General features: G+C 44.6%; 1 protein-coding gene across 1 annotated transcript in view; it reads left to right on the top strand.

Annotated features, from left to right (window-relative positions):
• The window catches only part of LOC143815680 (dehydrogenase/reductase SDR family member 4-like), a 151,244-nt gene that overhangs the window by 82,974 nt on the left and 48,472 nt on the right, over positions 1-19,798 (top strand). The window contains exon 5 of the mRNA XM_077295196.1: positions 1,032-1,102. Within this exon, the coding sequence (XP_077151311.1) occupies positions 1,032-1,102 (71 nt within the window). The remainder of the gene's footprint in view (positions 1-1,031; positions 1,103-19,798) is intronic.

The following is a 19,798-nucleotide window of genomic DNA, read 5'->3' as shown; positions in this document are numbered from 1 at the left end:
GAAAATAAAACGCTGCAAATCCGCACTTTTTTTTCGGCAGCATGTGCACTCCAAATGTCATTTTCACATTAACTAACATTGCTTGTGCACTACACTGCGGATTTGATGCAATTCTGCGCAACCAAAAATGCTATGGATCCACATCAAAATCTGCAACGTGTGCAGATAGCATAAGGGTATGTGCACACGTTGCGGATTTGGCTGTGGATCCGCAGCAGTTTTCCATGCGGTTTACAGTACCATGTAAACCAATGGAAAACCAAATCTGCAGTGCCCATGCTGCAGAAAATACAGCGCGGAAACTTTGCTGTTTATTTTCCGCAGCATGTCAATTCTTTGTGCTGATTCCGCACTTAATTAATCAGTCAGACTCTCACCTCTACATTATGCTCTGTCATACTTCACCAAATGATGAATAGATATTTGAAAATTAAAAGTATAATAATGTACAATTTTTAAACATTTTCATCATTAGATATTTTTAGAAATAAATACAAATTATATCAAACAAAATATGCCATAAACATCAAGTACATTTTTGTCTGGAAAAAACAAACTGAGATTCACGGGGATTGGTACAAGTATTCCAGTGTTATCAGCACATACAGTAAATTGACATGTCAGATTTTAAATATTTTGCCAGGTCTGGAAGGCAAAAACCGGCATCCGCAGAAAGAGGTTATGTGTTGTAGGTGTGTGCTCTTTACATATTTTTTACTTTGGTCCACCACATTACACACCCAAATCGGCAAGAAAAACCTTTGCAGAACATTTCAGCATTAATTTTTTTTTGTTGATTTCCCTGGTAGCTGGGCCTGACATATTAGCCTGGTTCTGGGATAATACAGCCTCTTGCCTACGCTGTATACCTGAAATTGGCTGGAAGGAAAAAGGAATAAAACATGGAGCATCTTTCCTATATGGAGTGATATAATGTCTTCAGATTTTCAGAGGCCCGCCACTTTTGTTTTTCAAAATGTAAATTTTTCAAATTACTAATATGTTTATTTATTTTGTGTTTTTCTTCTCAGGTGTTTCATGTAAATGTAATATCGACATTCTTTATGATCAAACTTGTAGCTCCTCACATAGAAAAACAGGGGTAAGAAAATAAGTATACAATAATGACACTGCTACAGCTTTGTTCACAATGGCATCCTAATGAACCCCACTCATAGGTTTTAGGTTTTCATCAATTTAATATCTGCAGATTGTACTATACTTGCTCCCACAAAATGCTGCTGAGTACGATCCAGTTCAGTGGCCAGGTCTTTTATCTCTGGGTGCTGGACAGGAGCTCCTTGAACCACCTTTTACCTGACCACCTCCACAGCTCTTCTTTTACTTAGACAGTGTGGTGTCATTGTTGACGTGTGACGCACATGTGATGTCATGCCAGTCTGACAAACCGTGACTGCATTAGCAGCTCTTTTTATTAGCCAAAAATACCCAAACCCCATTGAATTCAATGGGAGTCAAAGCCAAATGCATAGGCAACACCTGAAGGGTGGCCAAAAAGCTTCTCAAACAGCTCAAATTAGGGGCAGACACCAGGAAAAATGGCATCAATTGACCCAGAGTACAAATAGTATAATTGCACAGAATGCATGCATGGGACAAGACCTGGGGCAGGGCTTGGACCAGCATTTATAGCTGAAACATTGATGCTCTGAGTGGTCTGTAAAATTCAGTCAACACATGAGGGAGACCCAACTTGGAGTCCAAACTTTTCCAAAAATTAGGTGAAAAATTAGGGAAAGTGGAATCAATTGCCTCACAGTAGAAATTTGATAATGGCACAGCTGCGGACAACCATAGGCAAAGCATGAGGTATCAATCTCTGGTTCAGTATTTATAGCTTTTAATTTAATGAGGTGGGTGAGAGATCAGTGTAAGCATGATATGCTTGGAAAACTGATACATTGTGCAACAGCTCCTAACTTCTTTTCTGCTCAGCCACAAATCAGGTGGCACAAATATCAGCTTCATTGACTACAATTGTTAGAAATATTTGTATAGTAACACAGGTATTTTACTGAAAGTTAGTGAAGGCCTGCTAGTCTGGGAGCCCTATTGCTACCGGCAACACACATGAACGAGTATCAACTTGGAATACAAACATTTCCCAAAAGTTCCATAGTAAAGGGGATGTACTGGAGAAATCTTGTATGTGATTGAGGGAAGAGGAGATTAAAAGGGAGTAGTGAAAAAGATCTTGTGGGGATTGGAGGTTGCATGGAGATAAATACTGGGAAACAGGTTGTGGATGGCTTTGTATGCTATGGTTAGAGTTTTGAACTGGAGTCTCTACGTAATTGGAAGTGTTATGATCTGGTGGCCTAGCAGTAGCATGAGACGTACTCTGGAGAAGGTGGTACCTGTACTGACCGCAGACCCTGAATTTAACACCGCAACTAGAAGTAGCCGTGGAATGTACTTAACACTCCCTAGACATCTCGACACAGCCGGAGGACTAAATACCCCTAGAGAAAGAAAAGGGAAAACTATCTTGCCTCAGAGAAAATCCCCAAAGGACTGACAGCCCCCCACAAATATTGACTGTGAGAGGAGAGGGAAATAACATACGCAGACTGAAATCAGGATTTAGCAAAGGAGGCCACTCTAGCTAAATAGAAAGGATAGGACAGAGTACTATGCGGTCAGTATTAAAACACTAGAAAATATCCACCACAGAAAATACAAAATCTCCACATCTAACTAAAGATATGGAGGGTATATCTGCATCTCCAGAGATAACATCTTGGCTGAACAAATCCTTATGCAGACCAAGCTGGACAAGACAAATACATGGAAAAGAACTGAATAGTGTTGAGCATTCCGATACCGCAAGTATCGGGTATCGGCCGATACTTGTGGTATCGGAATTCCGATACCGAGATCTGATACTTTTGTGGTATCGGGAATCGGAATCGGAAGTTTCCAGTGTATGGTTCCCAGGGTCTGAAGGAGAGGAAACTCTCCTTCAGGCCCTGGGATCCATATGAATGTGTAAAATAAAGAATTAAATAAAAAATATTGATATACTCACCTGTCCGGAGGCCCCTGGACATCACCGCTGGTAACCGGCTGCCTTCTTTGTTTAAAATGAGCGCATTCAGCACCTTCCATGACGTCACAGCTTCTGATTGGTTGCGTGCCGCTCATGTGACCGCCACGCGACCAATCACAAGCCGCGACGTCATCCCTCAGGTCCTAAATTCCCTTCTAGGTCGCGTGAGCGGTCACATGGGCGGCCGCGACCAATCACAAGCCGTGACGTCATCTAAGGCCCTGAACGCGCTCATTCTTAAGAAGGAAGGCTGCCGGAAAGAAGCAGGGCGCGTCCGAGGGTGAGTATATACCTAATAGGAATATACTCACCCTCGGCTTCTTTCCGGCAGCCTTCCTTCCTAAGAATGAGCGCGTTCAGGGCCTTAGACGACGTCACGGCTTGTGATTGGTCGCGGCCACCCATGTGACTGCCACGTGACCAATCACAAGCCGTGACGTAATTCTCAGGTCCTAAATTCCTAGAATTAGGAATTTAGGACCTGAGAATTACGTCACGGCTTGTGATTGGTCGCGTGGCGGTCACATGGGCGGCCGCGACCAATCAGAAGCCATGACGTCATGGAAGGCCCTGAACGCGCTCATTTTAAGCAAAGAAGGCTGCCGGTTACCAGCGGTAAGGTCCAGGCTGCGTCGGAGAGGTGAGTATATCAATATTTTTTTATTTTAATTCTTTATTTTACACATTAATATGGATCCCAGGGCCTGAAGGAGAGTTTCCTCTCCTTCAGACCCTGGGAACCATCAGGGATACCTTCCGATACTTGAGTCCCATTGACTTGTATTGGTATCGGGTATCGGTATCGGATCAGATCTGATACTTTGCCGGTATCGGCCGATACTTTCCGATACCGATACTTTCAAGTATCGGCGGTATCGCTCAACACTAGAACTGAACAATAAAGCCCACAGCATGTGGACTCAAAAAACAAAGCCAGAACTTATCTTTGTTGAAATGAACAGCAAAGCAGGAGAGACCAGGCAGGGATGTGAATCCTCCAGGAACAATGGACAACTGGCACTGACTAAAGGGTCAAGCAAGACTAAATAGCCCAGTCAGAATTGCACTAAGTGGACACACCTGATGAATACAGCGCTACCACTTATAACCACCGGAGGGAGCCCAAGAGCAAAATTCACAACAGTACCCCCCCTTGAGGAGGGGTTACCGAACCCTCACCAGAGCCCCCAGGCCGATCAGGACGAGCCAAATGAAAGGCATGAACCAAATCGTCAGCATGAACATCGGAGGCAACAACCCAAGAATTATCCTCCTGGCCATAACCCTTCCATTTGACAAGATACTGAAGCTTCCACCTCGAAATATGAGAATCCAAAATCTTCTCAACCACATACTCCAACTCCCCATCAATCAACACCGGGGCAGGAGGATCAACAGAGGGAACAACGGGCACCACATATTTCCGCAACAAAGATCTAAGAAAAACATTATGGATGGAAAAAGATGCTGGAAGGGCCAAACGAAAAGACAAAGGATTGATAAACTCAGAAATCCTATAAGGACCAATAAACCGAGGCTTGAACTTAGGAGAAGAAACCTTCATAGGAACATGACGGGAAGACAACCATACCAAATCCCCAACTCGAAGCCGGGAACCAACACACCGACGACGGTTAGCAAAACGCTGAGCCTCCTCCTGAGACAACACCAAATTGTCCACAACATGAGCCAAAATTTGCTGCAACCTGTCAACCACAGAGTCCACCCCAGGACAATCCGAAGGCTCAACCTGCCCTGAAGAAAAACGAGGATGAAAACAAGAATTACAAAAGAAGGGTGAAACCAAGGTAGCAGAACTAGCCCGATTATTAAGGGCAAACTCGGCCAATGGCAAGAAAGCCACCCAATCATTCTGATCAGCAGACACAAAGCATCTCAAATAAGTTTCCAAAGTCTGGTTAGTTCGCTCGGTTTGGCCATTTGTCTGAGGATGAAATGCGGAAGAAAAAGACAAATCAATGCCCAGCCTAGCACAAAAGGCCCGCCAAAACCTAGAAACAAACTGGGAACCTCTATCGGACATAATATTCTCCGGAATGCCATGCAAACGAACCACATGCTGGAAAAACAATGGAACCAAATCAGAAGAGGAAGGCAATTTAGGCAAAGGTACCAAATGAACCATCTTAGAAAACCGGTCACAAACCACCCAGATAACCGACATCCTCTGGGAAACTGAAAGATCTGAAATAAAATCCATAGAAATATGCGTCCAAGGCCTCTCAGGGACCGGGAAAGGCAAAAGCAACCGACTAGCGTGGGAACAGCAAGGCTTGGCCCGCGCACAAGTCCCACAGGACTGCACAAAAGAACGCACATCCCGTGACAAAGAAGGCCACCAAAAGGACCTACCAACCAAATCTCTGGTACCAAATATCCCAGGATGGCCAGCCAACACAGAACAATGAACCTCAGAAATCAATTTACTAGTCCATCTGTCAGGAAGAAACAGTTTCCCCACTGGACAGCGGTCAGGTTTATCAGCCTGAAATTCCTGAAGAACCCGTCGTAAATCAGGGGAGATGGCAGAAAGAATCACCCCTTCCTTCAGAATGCCGACCGGCTCAAGGACCCCAGGGGAATCAGGCAAAAAGCTCTTAGAGAGGGCATCAGCCTTAACATTCTTAGAACCCGGAAGATACGAGACCACAAAATCAAAACGGGAGAAAAACAGGGACCATCGGGCCTGTCTAGGATTCAGCCGTTTGGCAGACTCGAGGTAAATCAGATTCTTATGATCGGTCAAGACCACAATACGGTGCTTGGCCCCCTCAAGCCAATGTCGCCACTCCTCAAATGCCCACTTCATAGCCAACAACTCACGATTGCCGACATCATAATTGCGTTCCGCAGGTGAAAACTTTCGAGAAAAGAAGGCACACGGTTTCATCAAGGAACCATCAGAATTCCTCTGAGACAAAACGGCCCCTGCCCCAATCTCAGAAGCGTCAACCTCCACCTGAAAAGGAAGAGAAACATCCGGCTGACGCAACACAGGGGCAGAAGTAAATCGGCGTTTAAGCTCCTGAAAGGCAGAAACAGCCGCAGAGGACCAATTTGTCACATCAGCGCCTTTCTTCGTCAAATCGGTCAGGGGTTTAACCACAAAGCCTAAAAATTTCTGAAGGCTCTTCACGGATGTGGGCTTGTTCCAATCATGAATGGCCTGAACCTTAACCGGATCCATTTCTATAGATGAAGGAGAAAAAATGAAGCCCAAAAAAGAAATCTTCTGTACTCGAAAGAGGCACTTGGACCCCTTCACAAACAAGGCATTATCACGAAGGATCTGAAATACCATCCTGACTTGTTTCACATGAGACTCCCAATCATCGGAAAAAATCAAAATATCATCCAAATATACAATCATGAATTTATCAAGATAATTCCGAAATATATCATGCATGAAGGACTGAAACACAGATGGAGCATTAGAGAGTCCGAATGGCATCACAAGGTATTCAAAATGGCCTTCGGGCGTATTAAACGCAGTTTTCCATTCGTCACCCTGCTTGATACGAACAAGATTATATGCCCCTCGAAGGTCAATCTTAGTAAACCAACTAGCCCCCTTAATCCTAGCAAACAAATCAGAAAGCAAAGGCAAAGGGTATTGGAATTTGACCATGATCTTATTCAAGAGGCGATAATCAATACAGGGTCTCAAGGAGCCATCCTTCTTGGCAACAAAAAAAAAACCTGCTCCCAATGGTGAAGAAGATGGCTGAATATGCCCCTTCTCCAAAGACTCCTTAACATAACTCCACATGGCGGCATTTTCTGGCACAGACAGGTTGAAAAGTCGGCCCTTAGGGAACTTACAGCCTGGAATTAAGTCAATAGCACAATCACAGTCCCTATGCGGTGGAAGGGAACTGGATTTGGGCTCATCAAATACATCCTGGAAATCTGACAAAAACTCAGGAATTTCAGAAGAGGGGGAGGAGGAAATTGACATCAAAGGAACGTCACCATGAACCCCCTGACAACCCCAACTAGTCACAGACATAGATTTCCAATCCAATACCGGATTATGCACCTGTAACCACGGGAAACCCAGCACAATAGCATCATGTAAATTATGCAACACCAGAAAATGACAATCTTCCTGATGGGCTGGCACCATGCACATGGTCAGCTGTGTCCAAAACTGAGGTTTATTTTTAGCCAATGGTGTAGCATCAATGCCCCTCAAAGGAATAGGACTCTGCAAAGGCTGCAAGGGGAACCACAACGTCTGGCAAATTCTAAGTCCATTAAGTTTAAAGCGGCGCCTGAATCCACAAATGCCATGACAGAAAATGACGATAATGAGCAGATCAGGGTCACAGATAACAGAAATTTGGGTTGTACAGTACTGATGATAACGGAACTTGCGATTCTCTTGGTACCCTTAGGACAATCAGAAATAACATGAGCAGAATCGCCGCAGTAAAAACACAACCTATTCTGACATCTGAATCCTTGTCGTTCAGCTCTAGACACAATCCTATCACACTGCATAGGCTCAGGACTCCGCTCGGAAGACAACGCCATAGTGTGCACAACTCTGCGCTCGCGCAAGCGCCGATCAATCTGAATGGCAAGAGACATAGAATCACTCAGAACAGCAGGTGTGGGGAACCCCACCATAACATCTTTAACGGATTCAGAAAGACCCTTTCTGAAAATTGCCACCAAGGCATCCTTATTCCATTTAGTCAGCACAGACCATTTTCTAAATTTCTGGCAATACGATTCTGCTGCTTCTTGACCCTCACACAGGGCCAACAAGGTCTTCTCAGCATGATCCACTGAATTAGGTTCATCACACAATAAACCTAGCGCTTGAAAAAAGGTGTCTACATTAAGCAAAGCAGGATTCCCAGATTCCAGGGAAAATGCCAAATCCTGAGGATCGCCACGCAGCAGAGAGATGACTATTTTAACCTGCTGGGTGGAATCACCAGAGGAACGGGGTTTCAGAGCAAAAAACAGTTTACAGTTATTTTTAAAGCTCAAAAATTTGGACCTGTCCCCAAAAAACAAATCAGGAGTTGGTATTCTAGGCTCTAAAACTGGAGTCTGAACGATATAATCGGAAATATCCTGTACTCTAGCAGCAAGTTGATCCACACGAGAAGCCAATCCCTGAACATCCATGCCAGCGCCAAACTCCTGAGCCACCCAGAGGTAAAGAGGGAAGAAAAGACACAACAGACTACAGAAAAAAAAAGGCTCAGCACTTTCCTTCCCTTCTTCTGAGATGTGATTAACTCATTGTGGGCCAGTTGTACTGTTATGATCTGGTGGCCTAGGAGCAGCATGAGACATACTCCGGAGAAGGTGGTACCTATACTGACCGCAGACCCTGAACTTAACACCACAACTAGAAGTAGCCGTGGAATGTACCTAACACTCCCTAGACATCTCGACACAGCCGGAGGACTAAATACCCCTAGAGATAGAAAAGGGAAAACTATCTTGCCTCAGAGAAAATCCCCAAAGGACAGACAGCCCCCCACAAATATTGACTGTGAGAGGAGAGGGAAATAACATACGCAGACTGAAATCAGGATTTAGTAAAGGAGGCCACTCTAGCTAAATAGAAAGGATAGGACAGAGTACTATGCGGTCAGGATTAAAACACTAGAAAATATCCACCACAGAAAATACAAAATCTCCACATCTAACTAAAGATATGGAGGGTATATCTGCATCTCCAGAGATACCAGCTTGGCTGAACAAATCCTTATGCATACCAAGCTGGACAAGACAAAACATGAAAAAGAACTGAACAATAAAGCCCACAGCATGTGGACTGCAAAAAACAAAGCCAGAACTTATCTTTGTTGAAATGAACAGCAAAGCAGGAGAGACCAGGCAGGGATGTGAATCCTCCAGGAACAATGGACAACTGGCACTGACTAAAGGGTCAAGCAAGACTAAATAGCCCAGTCAGAATTGCACTAAGTGGACACACCTGATGAATACAGCGATCCAAAGACAGCAGCGCTACCACTTATAACCACCGGAGGGAGCCAAAGAGCAGAATTCACAAAATGGAAGCCAGTGAAAGGATTGACAGAGAGAAGAGGCTGAGGAATAGTGAGAAGATAGGTGGATTAGTCTTGCAGCAGAGTTTATGATAGATTAGAGAGGTGCGAGACTGTTAGAAGGGAGGGCACAAAGCAGGAGCTTGCAGTAGTCAAGGCAGGAGATGATGAGTGTATGGACTAGGGGTTTTGCAGATTCTTGATTAAGAAATATATGGATCCAGAAATTATTTTTGATTCGTAGTTATCAACAAGTAGAAATGGCATGAATATGTGTCTTGAAGTAGAGATAAGAGTCCCTGGTTACCTCGAGGCAGTGAGCTTACAGGATGCCTTCATCTACGCCTTGTAGATGAGAGCCAGAAAGAGCATGTGCTCCTGTGAATGGCAAGAGCTGCATCACGTGACCTCTCCTCCTCTTCCTCCACCTTAACATTACACAGAGTACACAAAGGTGGTTCCTCAATTACCCTTATTTCCAATCGTGTCACTACTCTTCAAAAGCACAACTGTTATGACCCCAATGGCAGAGGGTCTCAGGAATAAATACCAAGTCTGCAAACACAAAAAACCAGCTCATAGGGCAGTGGTAACTGGGCTGACCATATATCTAATCCTAGCACCACAAATAGAAGTAGCCGGGGAACGTGCCTACATTGGTTCTAGACGTCTCGCGCCAGCCGGAGAACTAACTAACCCTAGAAGGGAAAAGAAAGACATTTCTTGCCTCCAGAGAAAAGACCCCAAAAGTTGGATACAAGCCCCCAACAAATAATAATGGTGAGGTAAGAGGAAAAGACAAACATAAGAATGAGCTAGGTATTTAGCAAAGAGAAGCCCACTAGCTAATAGCAGAATATAGTAAGATGACTTATATGGTCAGCAAAAACCCTATTAAAATATCCACGCTGGATATTCAAGAACCCCCGAACCATCTAACGGCCGGGGGGAGAACACCAGCCCCCTAGAGCTTCCAGCAAGGTCAGAAATCACATTTAGTACAAGCTGGACAAAAATAGTAGCAAAGCAAGTAACTCAAAAAACAAAGAAGCAAGACTTAGCTTAATTTTGCAAGAGCCAGGACCAGCAGACAGGAGCAACAGAAGGATCTGATTACAATGATGCCAGGCACTGGACTAAGGATCCAGGAAGTTAATATAGCGACACCCCTGGACTAACGACCCAGGTGAGTGCCAAACAGAAAAAAGACAATCCCAGAGTCATACCACTAGTGACCACAAGAGGGAGCCAAAAAGTCTAATTCACAACAGTACCCCCCCTTAAGGAGGGGTCACCGAACCCTCACCAAGACCACCAGGGCGATCAGGATGAGCAGTGTGAAAGGCACGAACTAAATCGGCCGCATGCACATCAGAGGCAACCACCCAGGAATTATCCTCCTGACCATAGCCCTTCCACTTGACCAGATACTGAAGCCTCCGCCTGGAGAGACGAGAATCCAAGATCTTCTCCACCACGTACTCCAACTCACCCTCAACCAACACCGGAGCAGGAGGCTCAACAGAAGGAACCACAGGTACAACGTACCGCCGCAACAAAGACCTATGGAACACGTTGTGAATGGCAAACGACACAGGAAGATCCAAGCGAAAGGACACAGGATTAAGGATTTCCAATATCTTGTAAGGACCGATGAAGCGAGGCTTAAATTTAGGAGAGGAGACCTTCATAGGAACAAATCGAGAAGACAGCCATACCAAATCCCCAACACGAAGTCGGGGACCCACACCGCGGCGGCGGTTGGCAAAACGCTGAGCCTTCTCTTGTTACAACTTTAAGTTGTCCACCACATGATTCCAGATCTGCTGCAACCTATCCACCACAGAATCTACCCCAGGACAGTCAGAAGGCTCCACATGTCCCGAGGAAAAACGAGGATGGAAACCAGAGTTGCAGAAAAATGGCGAAACCAATGTAGCGGAACTAGCCCGATTATTAAGGGCAAACTCAGCCAACGGCAAGAAGGTCACCCAATCATCCTGATCCGCAGAAACAAAACACCTCAAATAAGCCTCCAGAGTCTGATTAGTTCGCTCCGTTTGTCCATTAGTCTGAGGATGAAAGGCAGACGAAAACGACAACTCAATGCCCATCCTAGCACAAAAGGATTGCCAGAACCTGGAAACAAACTGGGATCCTCTGTCAGACACAATATTCTCAGGAATGCCGTGTAAACGAACCACATTCTGAAAGAACACAGGAACCAGATCAGAAGAGGAAGGCAGCTTAGGCAAAGGTATCAAATGGACCATCTTAGAAAAGCGATCACATACCACCCAGATGACAGACATGCCCTGAGACACCGGGAGATCTGAAATGAAATCCATGGAAATGTGTGTCCAAGGCCTCTTCGGGACAGGCAAGGGCAAGAGCAACCCGCTGGCACGAGAACAGCAAGGCTTAGCTCGAGCACAAGTCCCACAGGACTGCACAAACGACCGCACATCCCGTGACAAGGAAGGCCACCAAAAGGACCTAGCCACCAGATCTCTGGTGCCAAAAATTCCCGGATGCCCTGCCAACACCAAGGAATGAACCTCGGAAATGACTCTGCTGGTCCACTTATCAGGAACAAACAGTCTGTCAGGTGGACAAGAGTCAGGTCTACCAGCCTGAAATCTCTGCAACACACGTCGCAAATCCGGAGAAATGGCTGACAAGATAACTCCCTCTTTAAGAATACCAATTGGTTCTGCGACTCCCGGAGAGTCAGGCACAAAGCTCCTTGAAAGAGCATCAGCCTTCACATTCTTTGAACCTGGTAAATATGAGACCACAAAGTCAAAACGGGAGAAAAACAATGACCAGCGGGCCTGTCTAGGATTCAGGCGTTTAGCAGACTCGAGATACATCAAATTTTTGTGATCAGTCAAGACCACCACACGATGCTTAGCACCCTTGAGCCAATGACGCCACTGCTCAGATGCCCACTTCATGGCCAACAACTCCCGATTGCCAACATCATAATTCCGCTCAGCAGGCGAAAACTTCCTAGAGAAAAAGGCACAAGGTCTCATCACAGAGCAACCAGGGCCTCTCTGCGACAAAACAGCCCCTGCCCCAATCTCAGAAGCATCCACTTCAACCTGAAAGGGAAGTGAGACATCAGGCTGGCACAAAACAGGCGCCGAAGTAAACCAGCGCTTCAACTCCTGGAAAGCCTCCAGGGCTGCAGGAGCCCAGTTAGCAACATCAGAACCTTTCTCGGTCATATCCGTCAAAGGTTTAGCAATGCTAGAAAAATTAGCAATAAAACGACGGTAGAAGTTAGCAAAACCCAAGAACTTCTGAAGACTCTTAACTGACGTGGGTTGAGTCCAATCATGAATTGCACGGACCTTAACTGGGTCCATCTCCACCGCAGAAGGGGAAAAAATAAACCCCAAAAAGGGAACCTTCTGTACTCCAAAGAGACACTTTGAGCCCTTAACAAATAAAGCATTCTCACGCAAAACGTGAAACACCATCCTGACCTGCTCTACATGCGAGTCCCAGTCATCAGAAAAAAACAGAATATCATCGAGATAAACGATCATACATTTATCCAGATACTTCCGGAAAATATCATGCATAAAGGACTGAAACACTGAAGGAGCATTAGAGAGCCCAAAAGGCATCACCAAGTACTCAAAATGACCTTCGGGCGTATTAAACGCGGTTTTCCATTCATCTCCTCGCTTAATGCGCACAAGGTTGTACGCACCACGAAGATCTATCTTGGTGAACCACTTGGCACCTTTAATTCGGGCAAACAAGTCTGACAACAGAGGCAAAGGATACTGAAATTTAACAGTGATTTTATTCAAAAGCCGATAGTCAATACAAGGTCTCAAAGATCCGTCCTTCTTGGCCACAAAAAAGAATCCCGCACCAAGAGGGGAAGAGGAAGGACGGATATGCCCCTTCTCCAGAAATAAATTGATATACGAACGCATTGCGGTATGCTCAGGTACAGACAGATTAAATAGTCTTCCCTTAGGAAATTTGCTACCTGGAATCAAATCTATGGCACAGTCACAGTCCCTATGAGGAGGCAGAACACTGGACCTGGACTCGCTGAACACATCCTGATAATCAGACAAATACTCAGGAACTTCCGAAGGAGTAGAGGAAGCAATAGACACCGGCGGGGAATCACCATGAATACCCTGACAGCCCCAACTTGACACAGACATTGCCTTCCAATCCAATACTGGATTATGAGTCTGTAACCATGGCAACCCCAAAACGACCAAATCATGCATTTTATGCAGAACAAGAAAACGAATCACCTCCCGATGTTCAGGAGTCATGCACATAGTTACCTGTGTCCAAAACTGCGGTTTATTTTCCGCCAATGGCGTAGCATCAATACCCCTCAGAGGGATAGGATTAACCAACGGCTCAAGAACAAAACCACAGCGCTTGGCAAATGACAGATCCATAAGACTCAGGGCAGCACCTGGATCCACAAACGCCATAACAGGGTAGGAGGACAATGAGCAAATTAAAGTCACAGACAAAATAAATTTAGGTTGCAAATTACCAATGGCGACAGGACTAACAACCCTTGTTAGGCGTTTAGAGCATGCTGATATAACATGTGTAGAATCACCACAGTAAAAACACAACCCATTCTGACGTCTATGATTTTTCCGCTCATTTCTGGTCTGAATTCTATCACATTGCATCAAATCAGGTGTTTGTTTAGACAACACCACCAGAGGATTAGCGGTTTTGCGCTCCCGCAAACGCCGGTCAATTTGAATAGCCAGCGCCATGGAATCATTCAGACTTGTAGGAATGGAGAAACCCACCATCACATTCTTAATGGCTTCAGAAAGGCCATTTCTGAAGTTTGCGGCCAGAGCACACTCATTCCACTGAGTAAGCACGGACCATTTCTGAAATTTTTGGCAATACACTTCAGCTTCATCCTGGCCCTGAGAAATAGCCAGCAAGGCTTTTTCTGCCTGAACCTCAAGATTGGGTTCCTCGTAAAGCATACCGAGCGCCAGAAAAAACGCATCAATATTTGCCAATGCCGGATCTCCTGGTGCTAGCGAGAAGGCCCAATCCTGAGGGTCGCCCCGTAAAAAAGAGATAACAATTTTAACTTGCTGAACTGAGTCTCCAGATGAACGGGGTCTCAGGGATAGAAACAATTTACAATTATCCCTGAAATTCCTAAACTTAAATCGGTCTCCAGAAAACAGTTCAGGAATAGGTATTTTAGGTTCAGACATAGGACTACTGGTAACAAAATCTTGTATGCTTTGCACACGAGCAGCAAGCTGGTCCACACTTGTAATCAAGGTCTGGACATTCATGTCTGCAGCAAGCTCAAGCCACTCAGAGGTAAAGGGGAGGAAGAGAGGAAAAAAAAAAAAAATTCAGAATTTCCTTTCTTATATCCCACTTCTGCAATGCATTAAACATTCAATGTAGGCCTGGCATACTGTTATGACCCCAATGGCAGAGGGTCTCAGGAATAAATACCAAGTCTGCAAACACAAAAAACCAGCTCATAGGGCAGTGGTAACTGGGCTGACCATATATCTAATCCTAGCTCCACAAATAGAAGTAGCCGGGGAACGTGCCTACGTTGGTTCTAGACGTCTCGCGCCAGCCGGAGAACTAACTAACTCTAGAAGGGAAAAGAAAGACCTTTCTTGCCTCCAGAGAAAAGACCCCAAAAGTTGGATACAAGCCCCCAACAAATAATAACGGTGAGGTAAGAGGAAAAGACAAACATAAGAATGAGCTAGGTATTTAGCAAAGAGAGGCCCACTAGCTAATAGCAGAATATAGTAAGATGACTTATATGGTCAGCAAAAACCCTATTAAAATATCCACGCTGGATATTCAAGAACCCCCGAACCGTCTAACGGCCGGGGGGAGAACACCAGCCCCCTAGAGCTTCCAGCAAGGTCAGAAATCACATTTAGTACAAGCTGGACAAAAATAGTAGCAAAGCAAGTAACTCAAAAAACAAAGAAGCAAGGCTTAGCTTAATTTTGCAAGAGCCAGGACCAGCAGACAGGAGCAACAGAAGGATCTGATTACAACGATGCCAGGCACTGGACTAAGGATCCAGGAAGTTAATATAGCGACACCCCTGGACTAACGACCCAGGTGAGTGCCAAACAGAAAAAAGACAATCCCAGAGTCATACCACTAGTGACCACAAGAGGGAGCCAAAAAGTCTAATTCACAACACACAACTGACTATGGGGAACCACACATTTGCGAGTCTGCAGTAATGATGAGCGAACTTTCAAGGTTGGGCTTCTGTTAGATTTGGCGAATGTTTAGACATTCACCGAACATGTCTGGCAAACTGTCCAATAATAGTACCCAAACCAATTAAATACAATGGGAGGACAAAACAAATATAAACACAACACCTTAAGAGGTGACAAAAAGCTTCACAAGCAGCTAAAATTAGGAATTGAGCCACAGTGAAAATTTGCAATTACAAATGAAGCAATCAGCCATGGACCATGCATGAGGTATCAAGGTCTGGGGCAGCATTTACAGCTTTGAATTGAAGTTTCAAGGAGGACCTGGTGGGTAAGTCTTCTTAGCTCGGAGCCCTGATACCTCATGTTACACCTCCATTTTTTTCCAACCAAACTTAGATGGCACAAACATCAGTTCCATACAGTACTATTGGTATAAAATGTAAGGAGAGTAACACAGGTAGTTTACTGAAAGTAAGTGCATGCCTGCCTGTCTGGGAGCCCTAGTTACAAAGACAACCCACCAGATAGAGACTCAACTTGGAGTCTCTACATTTAAAAAAAATATGGTCTCACACCACTAAAGTAACATCAATTTACACAGAGTGCAAACTGTATAATAGGCCTCTGACACCCCTTCCACTACAGGCAACCCACCAGATGGAGACCCAACATGGAGTCTCCACATTTAAAAAAAAATTGTTGTCACACATCACTAAAGTGGCATCTATTTCTTCACAGTTGAAATAGTACAGTATAATGGGGCTCTGACACCCCTTTCACTACAGGCAACACACCAGATGGAGACCCAACTTGGAATCTCCACATTTCAAAAAATTGTTGGTAACATCAGCATCAGTAGTAACAGCAGGCACAGAAGCCATGACAAAGGTGTCACAGACTGCAGTAACGCTATATCAATGAATGACACTAAAAATGGCACCATTGCCTAGTCTGCCCAGTCAGTGACTGGGGTGCAAAAGGTATTAGAGATCCATGACTAGCTCATTTTTATGAATGTTAGGCAGTCTACAGTTTCAGTGGACAGCCGAATGCACTTATCCACCACGATACCACCAGCAGCACTGAAGACAAGATCTGAGAGAATGATGGCTGCCAGGCATGACAAAGCCTCCATGGCATGACAGGCAAACTCAGGCCACTTCCATTTTTGAAGACCAAAATGCAAAAGGGTCCAAGCCCCCTATGGCAATATTGATCTCAATATCCTCCTGCACCATCCTTATCAGTTGTTCATAAAGTGTCCAACTTGTACTCTGTTCTGATGGTGCACAGGCTGGTCTAAAAAATGTGTTAAACGACTCACAGAAATTGCTTATGCCACTTTCACTGCTATTGCTAATGTTTTTGCCATGACACTTTGATGTTCCCGGGGCTGGACATATAGAACTGCGATGCACAGTGTGTCTTGGGGAAAATCACTCTTAATATTGTCTACAAGCACATTTCCATACTCCAGCATGCGCACTTTCCATACTCCAGCATGCGCACTTCCCATTCCAGAGGGGTAAACATCTGGCAAAATTTACTCTTGTATCGTCGATCTAACAGAGTGGCAACCCTGTAGTCAGCACTATTTCTAACCCTAAGAATATGGGCACCATATTGAAGATAGGGCAGCAAGAAGGCGCTTATGTGTCGAGTGCTTACATGAATTCCAAGTCCTTGGAGTGTTGGTGGTGGAGTAACACTAAAGGTTGCTTCCTCCATACCCTACTGCCAACCGTGGAAAACAGAGAGGGGATCATTATCCTCTTCATCACCTGACTGTTGCTTGTCCATCACCACTTCCTCTTTGTACTCCTCAATTTGTTCCTCAGCACCTTCACTAACAGTACCATGTGCCCCCCTCGAATTGCTGTAAGCCACCCTCCCATGGCCCCCACCTCTGCGACGACATTTGAGATATTGTTATCCCTTCCACATCCTCCTCTGTTTACATGTCTTCCTCTGGGACCATCATCTCCTCACCCAGACAATTTAACCATTGTAGTAGCCATTTTAAAACTGTGCAGAAGGGTGCAGAGGTCCTTCTTCTATGCCCACTACAAAAATCTGATTTGCACCATGTCAATACTGCGTTGGCCCAGGCTATGCAGAAGGACATACTGTCCTAGGGCTCGTCGCTGCTGCCAATGTTGGCTGCTACATGTGAAGTGTGGAATTCCACATTGTTGGAACATTGCAAATCAAACAGTTAACCAATAGGCTGATAGACCTCTTTACTGATGTAAGTAGATGACCTGCAGGGTGCGATTGTCTGAAGTGAGCACATAGTGACTGTGCTTTCTGCAACAGCGCATCCAGGTCAAAACAGTGACTGAGAAATTGCTGTACTATCAGGTTGAGAATGTGAGTCATGCAAGGCACGTGTGTGAGATTATGCCAGTGCACTGCTGCCACCAGGTTTGCACCGATATCGCACATGGCCTTCCCAGGCTCAAGGTTCAGTGGAGACAGCCATTGCTCTAACTTGGCCTGGATAGCTGTCCACAACTCTTGTACTGTGACTGTGATCTCCTAGGCATATTAACCCTTTCATGACCCAGCCTATTTTGACCTTGATGACCTGGCCATTTTTTGCAATTGACACCAGTGTCCCTTTATGAGGTAATAACTCAGTAAAGCTTCAACGGATCATAGCGATTCTGAGATTGTTTTTTCGTAACATATTGGGCTTCATGGTAGTGGTAAATTTAGGTTGATAATTTTTGCGTTTATTTGTGAAAAAAATGGAAATTTGGCAAAAATTTCACAATTTTCAAATTTTTTATTTTTATTCTGCTAAACCAGAGAGTTATGTGACACAAAGTAGTTAATAAATAACATTTCCCACATGTCTACTTTACATCAGCACAATTTTGGAAACAATTTTTTTTTTGCTAGGAAGTTATGAGGGTTAAAATTTGACCAGCGATTTCTCATTTTTACAGCAAAATTTACAAAACCATTTTTTTAGGGAACACCTCACAATTGAAGTCAGTTTGAGGGGCCTATATGGCTGAAAATACCCAAAAGTGACACTATTCTAAAAACTGCACCCCTTAAGGTGCCCAAACTACATTCAAGAAGTTTATTAACCCTTCAGGTGATTCACAGCAGCGGAAGCAACATGGAAGGAAAAAAATGAACAAATAACTATTTAGTCAAAAAAAATGATATTTTAGCAACAATTTTTAAATTTTACCAAGGGTAAAAGGAGACACTGGACCACAAATGTTGTGGTGCAATTTGTCCTGAGTACGCCGATACCCCATATGTGGGGGGGAACCACTATTTGGGCGCACGACAGGGCTCGGAAGGGAAGGAGCGCCATTTGACTTTTTGAATGAAAAGTTGGCTCCATTCTTTAGCGGACACCATGTCGCGTTTGGAGAGCCCCTGTGTGCCTAAAGATTGGAGCTCTCCCACATGTGACCCCATTTTGAAAACTAGACCCCCCAAGGAACTTATCTAGATGCATAGTGAGCACTTTAAACCCTCAGGTGCTTCACAAATTGATCCATAAATATGGAAAAGTACCTTTTTCACAAAAATGTTCATTTAGCCTCAATTTTTTCATTTTCTCAAGGGCAAAAGGATAAAATGGATTCTAAAATTTGTTGGGCAATGTCTCTTGAGTACAACGATTCCTCATATGTGGGGGTAAACCACTGTTTGGGCGCATGGCAGGGCTTGGAAGGGAAGGAGTGCCATTTGACTTTTTGAATGGAAAATTAGCTCCAATCGTTAGCGGACACCATGTCGCGTTTGGAGAGTGCGTGAGTGCCTAACCATTGGAGCTCCCCCACAAGTGACCCCATTTTGGAAACTAGACCCCCCAAGGAACTTATCTAGATGTGTGTTGAGCACTTTGAAACGCCAAGTGCTTCACAGAAGTTTATAACGCAGAGCCGTGAAAATAAAACATCATATTTCTTTCCTCAAAAATTATTTTTTTGTCCGGAATTTTTTATTTTCCCAAGGGTAAAAGGAGAAATTGGACCCCAAACGTTGTTGTCCAGTTTGTCCAGAGTACACTGATACCCCAAATGTGGGAGTAAACCACTATTTGGGCACACTTCAGGGCTCGGAAGGGAAGTAGTAAAGTTTTGAAATGCAGACTTTGATGGAATGGTCTGCGGGCGTCACATTGCGTTTGCAGAGCCCCTGATGTGCGTAAACAGTAGAAACCCCCAAGTGACCCCATTTTGGAAACTAGACCCCCCAAGGAACTTATCTAGTTGTGTGTTGAGCACTTTGAACCCCCAAGTGATTCACAGAAGTTTATAACGCAGAGCCATGAAAATAAAAAATCATTTTTCTTTCCTCGAAAATTATTATTTTTTTTTTTTTCACAAGGGTGACAGGAGAAATTGGACCCCAAAAGTTATTGTCCAGTATGTGTTGAGTATGCTGGTACCCCATAT

The sequence above is a fragment of the Ranitomeya variabilis genome, chromosome 1, assembly GCF_051348905.1.
Source record: "Ranitomeya variabilis isolate aRanVar5 chromosome 1, aRanVar5.hap1, whole genome shotgun sequence".
Taxonomy (NCBI): Eukaryota; Metazoa; Chordata; class Amphibia; order Anura; family Dendrobatidae; genus Ranitomeya; species Ranitomeya variabilis.
Note: the sequence above shows the minus strand (reverse complement) of the source record. Positions and strands in the feature narration are given on the sequence as shown.